Source organism: Ictidomys tridecemlineatus, chromosome 1 (genome assembly GCF_052094955.1).
Source record: "Ictidomys tridecemlineatus isolate mIctTri1 chromosome 1, mIctTri1.hap1, whole genome shotgun sequence".
NCBI lineage: Eukaryota > Metazoa > Chordata > Mammalia > Rodentia > Sciuridae > Ictidomys > Ictidomys tridecemlineatus.
In genome coordinates, this window is record NC_135477.1 from 11462877 (window position 1) to 11480335 (window position 17459).

Here is a 17459-nt window from a genome sequence, read left to right on the forward strand (position 1 = left end):
GACAGATTCAGGGATTTTCAGGACCTGGGCTACCTTCCTTTCTCCCCTTCTTTCCTTCCTTCCTTCCTTCCTTCCTTCCTTCCTTCCTTCCTTTCCTTCTCTTTCTCCTCCACCTTCTCTTTCCTCTTATATTTTGTTATTAGTTGTTATTTAATAATCATAAACTTAACTGCAGTTCAGAGTTAAGCATTCCCTCTTGGAGAGAAATAAGCACGATATGGAACCCAGAGAATGCCAGTGAGCATACAAAGATTATAGGGCTTTGCAAGCAGACGGGTGGAAAGGTGCTCTCCTGAGCTGCAGAAGGAATGGCCTGGTGTTAACATAAAACAGAGGTCAGCTACAGTAGAGGTGTCCACCGTTGGCAATGGTGGTCTTGCCCATCCTGGACCCAAAGTGCTCCATGGTTTCACAATGTTCAAGCCATCTTTTACCTTCCTACAGACCACATGTTGCCATCCAGCCACAGTCTGGGCAGGGGACCATTTGCGTTGGGTCCAGTATTCTCCATGGACAAGATATCAGGACATGGATGCTTCAGGATAAAGTTCTCATCATCAAATTTCTCACTGCAGATCTTGCTACCAGTGTCATTATAGCATGTGAAGTCATCACCCTGGCATATAAATCCTGGAATAGTTCTGTGAAAACAAGAATCCTTATAACCAAATCTCCTCTTTCTAGTGCTCATATCCTGACAGTTTTCTGTTGCCTTTGAAACTATGTCTGCAAACAGCTCAAAGGAGATGCATCCCATTGATTTGCTATAGATGGTAATGTTGAAGAGTATGGTAGGGTTGGTAGGACTGGTGACGGGTGACTCCAGGTAACATCAGCAGCTGCAAAGTCTTAGAAGTTTTTTCTTCAATGATACTCATTATGGTTTGGATAGAAGGTGTCCACCAAAGGTTCCTGTGTTAATTCAGCAGGTGAAGTGATTAGATTATGAGAAGCATACTTTAACTGGTAGATTATTTCATTGGATAAATTAATAATTTGAATGAACTAACTGAGTGGTAACTTAAGCAGGTGAGGCATGGCTGGAGGAGAGACTAGGGCCTCCCTTTGGCATTTATTTCTTGGCCCTCTGTTAGGAACCTCTCTCTCTCTTCTGTGAGCTGAGTGGCATCTCTATGCTGTGACTTTCTGCCATAATGTTCGCCTCACTTTGGACCCAGAGCCATGAAACTGACTGACCATGGACTGAACCTCTGAAACAGTGAGCCAGAGTAACCGTTTCTTCCTCTTAATTGTTCTTGTCAGGTATTTGGTCGCAGTCATAGTCACAAGCTGACTAACACAATACCGTGTGTCTGCTCAGATGCAGGATGAGCGATGTAGTTCAGAGTATACCACTGAAGGCAAGGTGATGAAGCTTCTAGCACAGTTCATCTCAGATGAGAACGGGGTGCCAATCCCCTGCAATCTTGTGAAATGCGGATCTGGATTCAGGAGGCTGGACTAGGGCCTGAGAGCCTCACTTCTAAACAGCTCCCAGGTGCTGCTGGCTCATCCACCACCCTTTGAGTACTGAGCCCCTGAAACATTAGACCTATTTTTGGTAGGCCAATAACTAGAACTAAAAAATAAAAGAAAGAAATGGAAGCAAGAAGGTGTTGAGTCCTGTTGTTTTCTTCGGATGGGCAGCTGCTTAAATAGTAGATTTATAACAGGCCAGTTTCCAGGGAAATGCTTTATTTTGTCTCATCCCGTGTACTTTCTTTTTTGTTCATGGAGATACTTACATAAGAAGTGTCTCAGGGAGCTCTCTAGCTGTGTTTGTTTGTAAAAAAAACAAAAACAAAAACTAAAACAAAAATAACCCTATCATAACCACTAAGTATGTTTATGAAATTTATGATATGAAAGAAAATTTGTTGAGAAAGAACTAGACAGCTATTATACGACTGTTTTTAATCTTGCATGCAAAAGCATCTTCGTAAGCAACAGAGCCTCACCTAGCTGGAAAATGCCCGAGGAGTGCGTTAGTAATTGTTTCAACTGAATCTGGTGAATCACAGAAATTGAACAAAACACCATTTACTAAACTCTGAAGACTGCTGATGATTATGCGTTTTCTTTTCTCTCAGTACTTAAAGCTTGAGAGCGGAAACATTGCTAGCAGTGCATCCTGGCCTAAATTATTTCTCTCTGGATTCTTCCCTTAGGGAATTGCGAATCTAAGGCCCTGGGGTTATTTCTTAGACTGGAGGAAGACAAACCTGTAGGGAAAAAAAACCGAATGTGAGACTGAAAAGCATGTAGGTGCATTGGATATAAAGCAGACCACCTTTTAAAAAGGTGGAACTGGGAACAAGAGGTAGCATTCAGGTGTCTATGGACAACAGATGCCATCCAGGAGTGTGGATAGTTGACAGGAATGTCTCAGAATGACAGCCTGTGATCCCTGAGGCCAGCAGAACTCATTGTGACCTCAGGGATGGTCTAGTTGTCCTCCTGGTCTGTGTGCACACACATGCAATGCCTTGATCAACACCCCAAGTTCTGCTTTTTGAAAAAGAAAGAAAGGAAGGAAGGAAGAATGAACAACATAAGTACATGGTCTTCTCATTCAAGATCATGACACCAGAACAAACTTAGATGTGTGTGGAGAATGGTTCGGAGGTTGGCATATGTGGTTTATCTGAGGAAGTGGGGATCCTGAGTTGGAGAGCACTTGCCCTGGTGACTTGGGTAGCTATCATCAGTGTGGGGACTGGCACACTGATTGCAAAACAAGAACTGATTTGCAGGCCTGGGAACATAACTTAGACTTCATTCTCCAGCTCGTTTTTACAGGAGCCTGGCTAGAGATCCTCAGTCTGTCTTATTGAACCTAATTCATCTGAGAAGTCCAGTGACTTGAATGAAGTCTCCCCTGGACATCTACATTTAAAAGCAGATTAAAGGAGAGGTTCCTCTGTTGGGCCAGAACCACCAAGACAGCACGCTTAGGGCGATGCATGCACGGGACACAGGTCCTGCTGGGAGATTCAACATCCCTCCCAGGAGTGCTCATGCCCCTCAGCAGCCTCATGAGCCCCTGATTGGCAGAGTGCTGTGTAAGAACCGTGGCAGCCTGTGTCTGTGGGAGCCTTGGACAAGTGTGGATGCTCACTAGAAGGCAGTAGAGTATACAAGGAGGAACAAGTTTGGGGGCAAAACATGGGAGGTCTTCCCCAGTACCCATGAAGAGTGAGTCCTGGTTTGACTGCAACAGTCCTTCCCACTCTCCAGACTGTCGTGAGAACTCAAGCCATACACAATGAGCTCATAGACTTCAATAAGAAAAATTAAGTGCCAAGAGGGGCTAGTTAAGGGTGAATTGGGTCATCACTGTGACTTATAAATTTTTCTTTGCTGAGTCTCCCTTAGAAAACTCTTCCCACATAGGTGTCTGGGCACACGTCTACGATGGTTAGAGTTGAAGATGCAAACCTAAATGCTCGTCAGGACTACCCCTTTTCTGTAGGTTCAGATTTGTGTGTAAACACATATGTCCAGAAGGCCAGAGGTAACTTCTGAGCCACAAACTTGAATTGAGGCTGTGGGTAGAGGGGACTTTAGGTTTATCTGCTTTTTATGAAACAGGAGAATGTGCTCATGTGGTGCTAAAATCATTCAAAAAGAAAAGGATAGAATGCACAGACAGCACCCAGCTACTGCAGTGCATGGTCTTCCAATATCTCTCACAGAAGGAGGGCAGGAGGGCCGAGAGCCTCGCTGGACGCTTCGGGTGAGAGGGAAGGCTGGGCTTGGCAGCTGCTCTGAGCCCCCTGAAAGGCAGCCAGGACCCCATGGTTCTCCACCTAACGGCAGGCCATAGGACAGTGGTCTACACACCTGAGCGTGAGTCAGAACAACCCACAATTCACTTGTTATCAATTCACTTCCCCAGGCTGCGCTTTCACCAGCTCTGACTTAATGAGTCTGTTTTGTGTTCCAGCAATCTGTGTTTTTCAATAAGCACCAGAGATGACTCTGATAAAGGTAGCCAGTGGGACACACTGAGGGGAGGAGAATACTGGCCATTGCCTCATGATCTCCTTCAGGATGAAAGCCAGGCTGTTTCCGTGGTGACAAAGGCCCTCTTGCCAAGATAAAACACGAGGAGGACACACCATCCTAGACATTCAAATTGCCAAAGCGCCATTCCCAAGTGGCATGTGTGTATGACCAGATGTTTGTGATGTTTTTGAAAAACACTTTGAGGACCATTTCAATGCTGTACTTGAGAGAGAGAGAGAGAGAGAGAGAGAGAGAGAGAGAGAGAGAGAGAGAGAGAGAGAGAGAGATACAAGTAGGACAAGATCTTCTTACCCTAGATAATGACCCTGGAACAAACCTAGATGTGTCTGGATGATTATCTAGAGGTAGGCATAACGAGATGTGGTTTGGGTTCAGCACTGTGCTTTGTGGTGAGACATATTAATGGAAACCTAAATGAGGGGTTTCTTCAAGGTCAAGGTCCCCACCTGAATGTGACTGCAAAGAGCTCTTCGCCGCCAAATGCCACCATGCAGATGCCAGATGATTTTTGCCACCCATAAAAGCCATTTCTAGTTCATAATAAGGGAGGGCTGGAATCTAAATGTGAGAGCAAATTGCCTTGTCCCTGCCGTTGGGAAAGAATGTAATAGAAATGGCTTTTAAGTGTTTTGTTTTGCTCTCCATGTTTATTTACATAATGGTGTATTTGTGTGGATTTTCTATTTCTAACAGACTAAGCTGAGATGTGCTATCCATGCTGCTAATGTCTGACCATTGATAAGAACCCAATCAAAAGTTAAAAAATAAAGGCGTGCTGAGATCCTGAATTGGAGGGATTGGTCAAGCTTTGTGCCTTTAGGGAACAGTCTATTTATACTGTGTCTTGAGAGTAGGTGCCCTGGCTGGAGGCTGGATTTTCAGAGATAGAGTGAGGCCTAGGAATGGAGAAAGGGCTGACTGCCTGTGACTAGAGCACCCAGACCAGCTGAGGGCAGGGGACTGCAGCCCCAGAAACTCAGCCCACCTGCATCTGCTCCTGGTCCTGGATAATCACATCAGAACTAAACCCTGCCGCGGTCTGGCTGGGCACAAATCACAAGCCACTGAAGCAGGAACAAACTTTATTTCTGAACTCCACCTGCACACTCCACACACGCTCCCGGGACATCTGCGGAATGCTCCGCGGTTCCTCCAGCAACCAGCAACCGGAAAATCCCTCCTCCGGCACTTCCCCAACCGACGGGAACTCTCCAGGAATCCCCGCGAGAGCTCGACTGGAACTCAACGGGAACTCCGCGAGAACTCGCTGGCGTCACCTCTCAACCACTACTTCTGGCAAAAATGCCATGCGTCATCCCGACTCGGCTGTGGCCCTCAACACAGCCCTGTAGTCAACATCCCTCACTGGCCGTGTGGGATACTAGTAAAGACATACATTACAAAATTAAGTGATGTGATCAGGAAAGACAGGAGGTAGGGAGGGCCATGCTGTAGTTTACCCCGTTGTTCTACCCCGGCCTGACAGAAATGCATGAGATTTCTGGGAGCCCCTCTCCAGGAAGAAATAGTGCTGATCGGGTGGCTGGAAAAGCAGGAGAAGAGGTTTCCCGACAAAGCATCAGCCTGAAGAACATTCCAGCCATTCAAAGGGCATAAGGAACTCTCCTCCTTGACATCTGAGCACTTAACTCATGGAGATCCATGATGGGACCAACTTGTTGGTATGTCACACACAGTCATAGAAAGGGAGACGCAGCTAAGCAACGCGTACAATGCTGATATGGTGGAGTAAAGGCTGTTATGAATACCGCAAAGACTATCAAGCATTTAAATAAATACTATCTGTTAAAGTGAACTAATGCTGATTTAGTAAAGCTATTAGTAGACTTCCCAGTGATCATTAATCTCTTTCTTTTGTAGCATGTGGTGGTAGCATTTATCATGGTTCATACAACAGTGATTTTCTTTTTTGTTCAGGTACCAGCGATTGAACCCAGTGGTTTTCATAGACTTCCTTTGCTCTCACCCGACTGCTTCCCTCCACTGTAACTGGACATGGGCTTTGAATGACTGGTAGATAATGTTCAGATGAAATAGAGTGAGAAACAGCACATTCTTCCCACCACCAGGCTGCCTTGCAGACTAACTATCTTGTGAAAGAGTTGGGAACAGCACCCCAGGAACCTCCTCGACAAAAAATAGTGCCCTAAGGCAGGCGAGAGGGTCATCCAAGGGTAGTGCCAGCTCTGCTGGGAGCCCGCGATGTTCCTTCACACGTGATACATCACCAGGTCCCCTCAGCTCCTTTGGAAGTGGGCACTATTAGGATCTTTTTATAAATTCCAAGACTGGGGTTCTTCCGTGATAAGGAGTTTGCACAGTGACTCTCACTTAACAGGGGCAGAGCTGCTCCCGAGGCCTAAGAGCTGGGCGCTATTCCTTGTTTTGCCTGCAGGCTTTGTGACTATTTTCTCTTCCCTTTGGTAATTCATTTTTCTTATCCTAGAGTTTTCTTTTTTAAAAAAGCATCATCTTTATCCATATTCCCTGTTGCTATTTCAGGAAAGATAGAGAGGATAGCAGGAAATGAAATATTTCCACGATATTGTTCTAGGGTCAAGGCGCCTGCAGAGAGCTGACTCCGGGGGTTGCTTGTGAGAGATTACTCTGGGAACACGAAGGGCTGCAGGGAGCCATGTTGCCTGCGCCCTCTGAGGAGGCAGTTGGCAGTGCCTAGAAATGCTTGTGATTGTCACAACTGGGTGTGGAGGGCACCCGGAGGTGGAGCGGGGCTGCTTCTATACATATTACAATGCAGAGGATAGCCCCCCACAGAATTAGCCACCCCCAAATGTCACAGTATGCAGCATAAGAAACCCTGGTGTCGTTGCATGTCTTATATCATTGAAAGCTTTATTTGGGGGGCTTTATTTCTCCTTTTTTTTTTTTTTTTGTGGTGCTGGGGATTGAACCCAGAGCCTTGTGCATGCAGGGCAAGCTTTCTACCAACTGAGCCCATATCCCCAGCCCCTGGGGGCTTTATTTCTCATAAAGTAGAACACATAATATCATATATATTAAGGCCAACTAAGTTAATACAATATGAAATATATATATATACATCTATAGAAACTTTTATATCCTTAATCATGTTTTTCTCAGATTTTATTCAAAATGATGAGCTGAGGAGGAAGGGTAGCAATGGGTGATTTTTGAAATAGGCATCTCTGCTCTTAAAGACTGAAAACAGGGTATAGTGGGTAATTATCCTAATTATGGCTACCTAGTATCTGCTTAGAGTTGGGGGAAAATTCCTCATTATCTTACCAAAGTGGAGGGTGGAGCCCAAATATACTTTGATTTAGAACTCAAGGGTGGATTTGGGCTCTGCTGCCCAAATGTCCATGAGTGAAGCATATTGATAAATGAGGCACTTGAGAAAATTGGGGTCTCCTTTTGCCGGATGAGTGTCTGGCTTTGGGGAACACATAGTAATGGCTGCAAGACTGAGTTTCCAATGCAGAAGTGGCATTGGTGGAGGAGACAGTAGCAGTGACGACATAGACAGGAGTGTGTGGGTGGAGGTTTGTTCCTGGGGGGGGTGGTTTTGGAAGCTTGGTGTTGGTGCCAGTCCCTCAGGTGTGTGGGCACCTTCCTTACTACAAAAGCAAGAAGATGAGCTCTTTGCCTACTATGACACATGCTTTGCCTAAAGAAGCTTTCTATATTTTATTTTAATTTTACAAATCAATTATATTTTCAATGCATGAGGGAGGGAAACTTGTGCTTTTGTAGAATGTCTTTTGAATTTATTTCATTAAAAATTTGGATAATAAAGAAACATATCCAGAGGCGGCATGTGGCGTTCACCCAGGGTTGATTCAATATGCCCATCAGGATGGAGCACACGCATGCATCTCTCTTTTCTTATGCCTTGCTGCTACTTCAAGGTCTTATTTTAGTTGAGTGGGTAATTCATGTACAAACAAACCATTAAGCCAAAAAAAAAAAAAAACCACAAAGATTTTGAAAGAAACAGCTATAATAGATATTTAAGTCTGAGAAGAATTGGAAATCAAGAATCCCAGATATAATTAGTATGTCTGGGGTCTGTGACAAAAATCACTTACTCAAAGTCATCTAGAAAAATACATGGTGCTTTCTTTGCTTTTGTCTGAGATGTTATGTCAGTTGTTACACTGCCTGTCAGCGGTGGTTCTCTGTCCTAGGTAGCTAGCCCTGCCGTGTGGGAGAGGCTTCTACAGCTGGAGCATGGCTCAGCCTCAGGAGTCAAGAGGGTGCCTGGCTCTTGGGACACTCACAGGACAGGCTTGGAAGACCAAATACATTTCTAGGGGAGCTTCTGCCCTATTACCGCCTGGACTTAGAAGACAAGTTCCAAATAATTGCTTTCTTCTGCTAGTAATTAAAGATGATCTCTAGTGTTTTCTCAGATATTTGGGTTAACTTCAATGTATCAGCATGAACTTAACTTGTGTCAAATTTTTGGATCCCTCTAATCAACTTTCCCAAGCCCCTAATTCCAGTCTTTATTTCTATTGTTTCTGTCTAATGTTTGCCACATTACATTGCCTATTGTCTTTGTGTTAGGTAGCTCTCTGTTATTGTAATAAAATGCCCAAAATAATCAAGTTATAAAGGGGAAAAACATTTTGGTTTGCAGTTTCAGTGCGTGGCTTCTTGGCCTTGTTGTTTTGGGCCTGTGGCAAGGCAGCACATCATGATAGGAACATGTGGTGGAGCAGGTTGCCAGGAAGGAGGGGGCCAGGGAGAGACCAGGTTCCCATAATCCCTTTCAAGAGGGATTATGAGAATTTCATCTGAAATTCAGATGGCCCAAACTTTGTTTCCTCTATGGGATAGAAGCGAGGAGTCTTTTGGGTGAGACATAAAGATCAATTTAACTTAAACACAACAGGGCTAGAGTTGTACCTGAGCTTTCTAGAGCTTCCTTTAATAAACCACTTAATTTTCTGGAGTTCTATGGAGGATTACACTTAACATTCCTTGAAGAAGCCTACATTTTTCCTGTTTGAATGTCCCATTTGAAGGTACGTCTGTCATTCACTCATAGGCAGTATAGTGAAGCAGTTGAATGGTTTGGCTCTAGGACCAGGCAGACCTAAGCTGAAATTCCAGCCCCTCTGACTCTATTAGCTAAGTCATTATGGTTAATTATTTGGAACCCTTACCAGACTTAGCTTGGAACTTGGCAAATGATGGACTCTCTTCCCTGGGATTTATACATGTGAAGTACTTAGCCCAGTGCCTAGTATGCATAAAGCCCTCAATAAATGGTGGCTACTTTAATTTGTTCAATCAAAAGAAACATGTGTTGGGTATTGACTGGGTTGGTGACACATTATAGGTACAAACGTGCTTTAAGACATTGATTCTGGCCCTTACGGAGTTTACAGTCAGTGTTGCTGGAGACAGGGAAGCTAAACATTTCTGCAGTTTCAAAGGTAGGAAGTAATAAAGGACAGAAGAATTATGAAAGGTGGAAGTCTTTTTTTAATATTTATTTTTTAAAATATTTATTTTTATGTGGTGCCGAGGATCAAACTTAGGGCCTTGCACATGCTAGGTGAGTGCTCTACCGCTGAGCCACAACCCCATGGAGAAAGGCAGAAGTCTTTGAGAACAAGGTAATCTTGGAGTTGGATCTTGTAGGGTATGAAGGATGTGAACACCCAGAGTAGAGTGGGACAAAGCAGCCAACATTCTAAAAAAGAAAATAAACCCTACGAGAACTATTGGTCAGAAATGGTGAGGGCATGCCAATAGCTAACCAAGTGAGGCCTGAGGAGAGGGAGTGACTTGGACAGAATGGGGAAGCCCTCCATCCCCACACATGCCGGAGCACCAGAATTCAAGGACTGCTGGTTGGAAATGCCAAGCTCAGGGGCTGGCCTTGGTTTGATGGGCCATCCAAAGCTTTTTGAGAGTGGGACAAAACAAAATCCTTAGTTTGCTGTGTGGTCTAAGAAGGATTACCTTAATTTGTCCTCAGGGTTCTTTGTTTATTTTTGACTTTTCAGGGTTTTGGAGCAGTATTAGCACAAGACAGTCTGGGCATTAATGTGGAAAATGATCCACTCTCTTCTGTGAAGGGTACGCTAATGTTGAACTTTGAAAACCCCATATTTACATGTTCTTTATTCCAAAATACGATTTTTTGATTGTCATCTTCTTCTGATTACTTTTACTATGTATGTATTGAGCACAGCAATCGCTCTGGTGATGAGGCCTCACTACATCCCAAATCCTTTTTTACCTACTTTGTCACAATTTCCTCTCCTAAGGCATTTTGAAGCTAAGCATCACCTCTGCTTTCAGGTACATACAACCCTGCCAGCGAGCATGATGGAAAAATTACTCAGTGAGAGATAAGGCAAGTGCAGATTGTACCTTATCTGGAGCTTCAAAAAAACTCACACTGGCTTTAGCTAAATTGTAACTCAGGGAGCGTGGGTTTAGGATGCATACAGGTGCACACAATCGATTGTTTTGTGCTCAACACTGACTTTTCTTCCTGTATGAATGACTCACTTGAATTGGAAGGTGCAATAATTTGCTACTTCTTTCCAGTCTAGCTGGAGTAGTAATATCTATAGCCTCGAGCTTTGAAAAAAAAAAAAAAAAAAGGAAAAGAGAGGCAGAAGAGCTGAGATGGAGTAGATGTAGGAATTTACAAAGCCCCATTCCCCTGATAATGAACCCTCTATGGTCCAGATAAATTTGCATTTCAATGACGACTGAATACTGCTAAAGATTTTATGAAACGTTTTTGCAAATGTTTATTACATTTGTTATTCATGCAGAAATTCTGCGATTACTAGTATTATTTTTATCTTTAAATAAAAAAAACAAGGAGGGTGTTTATTCAAGGAGGAAAAGGATAGACGACTGGTTCAGAAATTTAACATTTTGTACTGGAAAAATCAGGCAGAGAAGGCATAGGTCGCTGTAGCTGAAAGCCTGAGAGAAAGTGAGAGGGAGTGGTGGGGCCAGGCACGGTGTCTGTGTAGGTAATTGTTAGGGTTAGGGTTAGGGTTAGGGTTAGGACTGCATTTTCTGACTCAGAGAAGTAAAAGATGGCATTGTCCCGTGTGTGGTGATCTGCAAAGGAGCAAGTCACCAACCCTCCGACCTCCAGAGACCAGGCTCGTCTTCCTTCATCCCCTCGACTCTTCTAAGTCGGCAGCCCCAGCTCAGAAAGCAAGCAGGGAGGCAGCTCTTTAAACCGGGCCTTCTCCGCACGCCTGGGACTCCCAGAAGGGAGGGTTTTCCCTAATTGTTTTCTGGCGCGGGGCTCGGGTGACACTCCAGGACCAGCAGGCGGTCTGGCGGGAGCTGTCCGTGGTGCCGAAGCCTTCCGGGCTTGGCGGGACCCTGCGCCCGGGAACCCTGCGCCCGCGAAGCGCGCTGCAGCCTGGGCACGAGGCTCAGTGGGTCCGCAGTAGGGCGAGATCCCCAAGTTCCGCGACGAACTCCGGGCGCCACGCTGCCACCCCCTGCCAGAACCCTCCAGCGCCCGGGTCATCCTTGGCTGGGACTCTCCCCGGGATCCGGAGCTGAAGGGCAGGTCTGTCTTGACTCCCCCACCTCCCCTGTGCAGCTCGACCCTCACCCCCACTCCCTCCCCTGCGCCTTCCCCTGAAGACAGCGCCACGTCGTCCTGACAGCCGGCGCCTCCCGCTTCTCATCTCCCTGGCGCTCTTCGTGTACGGGAGTCTCGGAGGCGCGGCAAGCTCCGCAGCCCAGCCTACCCCGCGCCTCTCCAGCCCCGGCTGGCTGGCCCTCCCCCTTCCTGGCTCCGTCCTCCGGTACTGCCCTCCCCACTAGTACTCTGAGCGCAGAGTTGGGAAATGCACGCTCCGCCCCCATTTTCCATACAAGGGAGCGCTGGAGTGGAGGGCGGGCCGGAGGGGAGGCGCTCCCAGCCCCTCTCAAAAGCTTTGAGCCCACTGGGAACTCCTGGATCCGTTCAGCCGCGGCAGAGAAGCCAGAAGTCCCGGCTGCCGTCGCGGGCGGAGGGCCGCTAGAGGACAGCGCAGGTCCTGCCCCTCCCTCCCTCTTGGGAGCGCTTTCCCATCCGCCAAGCCCATTCGCAGGTAGGACCTCGCTCCTGGGTCTGGACTGCGTAGACCTGAAGGGCTATAAATGAAGTAGGAGTAGTTTAAGTAACCCGTGCATGTCTAACCATGCTTGGATTTATTTCACACAGGAGGAAGGACTGCAATTTTTATTGATTTTGGGGTTGTTGTGTGGCCAATTATTCCAAGGGGAGGACTTGGGTGGTGAGGGGCGGGCACGATTGATGTAGAAGGGGCGGATGCAGAACAGAACGTGACGGACTTCAATTATCTTCGGACAGGTGGCCATGACCTCACTACCTGCTCGAAACCCCAGGGTCCCTGACTTGTTTTCTGGGCTGCCGGCAGCAGCCACAACTCCAGCTAACCAGAGCACAGAGGCCTCGCCGGGCAACGAGTCAGCAGCAGGCCCCGGCGCGCAGGCCATCACGCCATTCCAAAGCCTGCAGCTTGTGCATCAGCTGAAGGGGCTGATTGTGCTTCTCTACAGCGTCGTGGTGGTCGTGGGGCTGGTGGGCAATTGCCTGCTGGTGCTGGTGATTGCGCGAGTGCGCCGGCTGCACAACGTGACCAACTTCCTCATCGGCAACCTGGCCCTGTCAGACGTGCTCATGTGTGCCGCCTGCGTGCCGCTCACGCTGGCCTATGCCTTTGAGCCACGAGGCTGGGTGTTCGGCGGCGGTCTGTGTCACCTGGTCTTTTTCCTGCAGCCGGTCACCGTCTATGTGTCGGTGTTCACACTCACCACCATAGCAGTGGACCGTTACGTCGTGCTGGTGCACCCGCTGCGCCGGCGCATCTCGCTGCGCCTCAGCGCCTACGCGGTGCTGGCTATCTGGGCGCTGTCCGCGGTGCTGGCGCTGCCCGCCGCTGTGCACACCTACCACGTCGAGCTCAAGCCACACGATGTGCGCCTCTGCGAGGAGTTCTGGGGCTCCCAGGAGCGCCAGCGCCAGCTCTACGCCTGGGGGCTGCTGCTTGTCACCTACCTGCTCCCCCTGCTGGTCATCCTCCTGTCTTACGTCCGGGTGTCGGTGAAGCTTCGGAACCGCGTGGTGCCGGGCTGCGTGACCCAGAGCCAGGCGGACTGGGACCGTGCGCGGCGTCGCCGCACTTTCTGCTTGCTGGTGATGGTCGTGGTGGTGTTCGCCGTGTGCTGGCTGCCGCTGCATGTCTTCAACCTGATGCGGGACCTTGACCCGCAAGCCATCGACCCCTATGCCTTTGGGCTGGTGCAGCTGCTCTGCCACTGGCTCGCCATGAGCTCTGCCTGCTACAACCCCTTCATCTACGCCTGGCTGCACGACAGCTTCCGTGAGGAGCTGCGCAAGCTGTTGCTCACCTGGCCCCGCAAGATCGCACCCCATGGCCAGACCGTGACCGTCAGCGTGATCATCTGATGCCACTGTGCCAGGCCTGGGCTGGAAAGTTCCAGGTTCTCTGGCCCCCAAGGTTGGACTGAAGACCTTATTTCCAGAGCTAAGCCAACACAAGGGAAAAATTTCCAACCCAGACTGTTTGTCTAGCGTCCTGTCTTGTTCTTGTGTCTTTTAAAATGTTAAGTGGGCTTTGCGGAGTAGGAGGCCAGGGAAGAGGATTTATTATTTCTTCCTTATGTCCTTGAAAGACAAACAGACCTTTCTCTGGGGTCGGAAAACGTTTTAGAATCATGGTTTTCATCCCTGCTTTCTCTTCCTCTTGCTCAGTGGTGATGAAGGAACACTGTGGGTGGGATTTCAAATGGCCTATTGGGGTTGGCAGAGGTTTTCAGCTTGCCTTTTTAAAAGGACTCAGCTGAGATAATGCCTGGTATTCTTACATCAACTTGAACCCTTGACTCCAGGATTTTAGATGAATATGTTTTACAACTCTTAGGATTTCAGCATTTCCTGAATAAGACCATTAGGCACAAAAGGATTTTAGTTTTAAAACCACTTGAGTTTATAGTACAAAACCACTTACAAACTGCCTTTCAAAAAGTCTTGTTTTTGTTGTCCTTTGTTATTACTCCTCAACTACTATTTTAAAATGATGAGATGGATTAGTCAATGAATAGATAGCTAAAGAGAAAAAGGTCCAGTTCATTTAAGGGGACATATAACTAAAGGACACAAGGACAGGCATTGTGCATGTGTGTGTTTGTGTGTGTGTGTGCGCATATATGTGTGCACACGCGCACGCGCACCCAGTGTTTGCCACAAGGCAGGCACTCAAATATTTTATTGGTGTTCTGAATGCTCAATGTAAACTGTATGCCACAGCAATTCTCCTGCATTCTCTAATTGCTCAATTGCAACACATCAGCAGCTGTCATCTGACTGCTCAGCACCTGCTCCTTGGAGACACTTGGAACATATCAACCCTGATTAGAAGGACTGGGAGAATTTTCCTTAAGGACAGCACAGGAAAACACGCTGCTGTCCATAAGATGCACAGATCCAACAGTTCACTAATTACTTCCAGGGTTAAGGGAACAGGTGAAGACTGTTGGGCATGGTAGCAGGCTGATAGTTATCATGTTAATCTCCTGAGAGTTAAGGAGGACAAGTGCCCTGAGACAAGGGTCTCCATAATGAATGTTAGAACAGCATTTGGGGGCAGTGAGAGCAGGAGCCTTGGGAAATGATACTCAATACCCAGCTGTCAGGTCAGCCCCTGTGGTATGTGAGGCACGAACTAGTGTCTACAGCAACTCAGTCAATGCTTCCCCCCCCTCTTGGTTCTCTAACTCCCAGAAATGATTTCATTCACTTGCTGAAGTGCTCTGAAAGGCAAGGAGAGAAAGGTTGATATTGGGATGACAAGTATTAAATCCTGAGACCAATGTCAACCATGATGGGAGAGGACGCATTTGTGATTGGGCCAGGCAGCCAGAGGAGTCTTTAGTAGCTACAGGGTTGGCCTCTTCACTGCGCAGGAAAGAGCTGTCTTTGAAGAAAGAACTAGGCAGTTTAAGAGGGGAGGTAGAAGTTACCTCTGTCAATGTTGTGCAAGTATTGGAGGACGAAGAATCTGTGCTCTAATAATGCAGCCCACTGCCATAGCATATTGTCACAGCATCGTGTCCCCTGCCCCAAATGAGCTTATCTCCCAGGCATCCCAGGAAGTTTCTGAGACTGGCCTTCAACTTGTGATTTTCCTGTCTCAGTCTCCTGAATCACTGGGATTACAGGTGTGCATCACCTGCAATGTCTCTTTCTTGTATGGTTTAAATCACTGTTTCTCAGCCCTGGGTACTCCTAGTATTAACTAGGAACCTTCAGAAAAAACATCAATGCCTAAGTCCTACCCCTAGAGAGTCTAATTGACTCAAGATAATGTCTGGGCATCTGCATTTTCTATACCACTTGAAGTAATTTTGATGTGCATCCAATATTAAGCAGTTTAAGAATTCCCCTCTTTTCTAATGAGCCTCAGAATCATCCAAATGAAGATTCAATTGTAACTGCCAAAGGTGTTAAGGATTTGACAGCAAGTTGCATGTCATACAACTCTTCAGATAACATCTGATTTATCACACAGAAAGAAATCCTTTTGCTTGAATATACAGGTATTCATTCACTAGTTCTCACATAATTCTGTGTGAGGCATTACTTTGTGAGTTTTATCAGTTTGGAAGAAACATCAGCTTCAGGTTCATTGCGCCTTAAAGTTATACACCATAAATTCTTCCAAGTTCTCATTGTCAGGGTGTTAAAAAATTAAAATGTTCCTGATTAGCTTAATTTGAGTCTATATTAACTGTGAGAAGAAAGAGTCCCCATTAATCATTAGAAAAGCTGCCACCCATTTCTGTCATGTCTACAATGTAAAGTTTTTGACATTTGCACAGAATTTATGGAGAGCTCAAAGAGGTGGGAGAATCATGCTGGGTTTATAAACATCTTCACAAATTATGAAAATTGGTAACTGAATAGCAACTAATTGTTACCACATGTGACATCTATTTGAGACTAATTTAATTAAAAAAAATTCTCAGAGATGAGTTACAGAGAAACCCATATAGGACTGTAGGTAGAAAATTGTATTTCATAATTTATTTTGATTAATCTAAGCACCTAATATGTGTACCCAGGCTGTTCCTGCAGGGAGTCAGACAGAAGCAAATTTGGGCACTGATCCAGCCTGGGACTTGGCAGCAGCCATGCCCAAGGTTGATAGAGGCTCTGTAATCCTCTTTGCAAGCCTTGTCCCCAGGTCTCAGTTTTGGCAGTCAATCAATGGATTTATCTCACTAAATCGGCAGAGGAGTGTTTCAATATGTGTTGGCAACAGTTACCTGGAGAAAGAATTGCAAGAGATGTAACAAAATTCCATTGATGTAACCTTCCTGAGTTTTTGTTCTTAATGAATTTTCAGGCTGATCTTTTATGGAAGCAGCTCATTTTCATATTTATTATCTCAGGAAGGCTAAGTCTACCACCTCTGTCCTGTGGTTTGCACGTCTGAACATTGAGTCTTTCAAATGCAGGGCAAGGAAGTTACTTCAATGGGACCCAGGCAGGAGTGTGGCTTGATCCTGGAGTGAACACAAGGCCCATCCCCCATAAAGCATTATTTAAAGGTCAGGTCCTCAGAATCACCTCTGTTTCCCAAGGCAGGTCCTTGAAAGATTTACCTTCATGTGTTCATGTCTTTCCTATGATGCTTGTGTTGTTGAGTCGCTATGGAAAGCTCTTGTACTATGTTTGACATGTTGTGCATGCTCAATAAATACTAAATCACGGCCACAGTCTCCAGCCATGGGATAATAAGCCAAGTCAGTTACCTACAACCTAAGGACGGCCAAGGTCAAAGCAAGGATAAATCATGCCAAGGAAAATATACTCTTTGATCTAGATTTGTCAGAACCAACTAACATCAGAGGTGACTGTTCATTTGGGGTTTTCTGTAACACCATGTTCTCCACCTGAGTAATGCCAGAATTTTAATATATGGCACAAGATTGTATGTGCCTAAATCCACAGTCCATCAAAATCAAAGTGGAGAATTTCATGCTTAATTTCTATACCATCATGAATCTGGAGCATTATTTAAAGGTTAGCACTTTGTCACCCATTTTCCACATATAACTTGATAAATTCTAAAACATCAAATGTGTAGGTCGACAAATAAGATCTAGAAGATTCCAAAATGTTCTTGGCAGAGTCATAAACAAGAGTTTCTGGTACATACAAAATACCACTTAAAAATGAATCTGTGGACACCTTTTCAAGGGATCCATTTATCCTGTAAGCCAAGATAAACTAGTGTTAAAGTGTTGGAAAGATACAATATATGGATTGAAATGGAGTTACAGGCCCAATTTATTGAGAGACTGGACTTTCCCATACAGTTTTTGAAAGCAGC

At 46.0% G+C, this 17459-nt stretch overlaps 1 protein-coding gene and 1 pseudogene across 1 annotated transcript; one reads left to right on the plus strand and one right to left on the minus strand.

The window, feature by feature from the left end:
• Window positions 1-336: 336 nt before the first annotated feature.
• Window positions 337-832, minus strand: LOC120885387 (peptidyl-prolyl cis-trans isomerase A pseudogene; annotated as a pseudogene).
• A 9760-nt stretch (window positions 833-10592) lies between these two features.
• Prlhr (prolactin releasing hormone receptor) lies at window positions 10593-16838 on the plus strand. Its single transcript, XM_005320713.4, has 2 exons — window positions 10593-12128; window positions 12392-16838. The coding sequence occupies exon 2, from the start codon at window positions 12398-12400 to the stop codon at window positions 13508-13510; it is 1113 nt and encodes a 370-aa protein (XP_005320770.1). The 5' UTR covers window positions 10593-12128; window positions 12392-12397; the 3' UTR covers window positions 13511-16838.
• The last annotated feature ends 621 nt before the right edge of the window (window positions 16839-17459 follow it).

What these genes read in the sequence shown, in the direction of transcription:
- Prlhr (XM_005320713.4), top strand. Translation starts at nt 12,398, where the DNA reads ATGACCTCACTACCTGCTCGAAACCCCAGGGTCCCTGACTTGTTTTCT.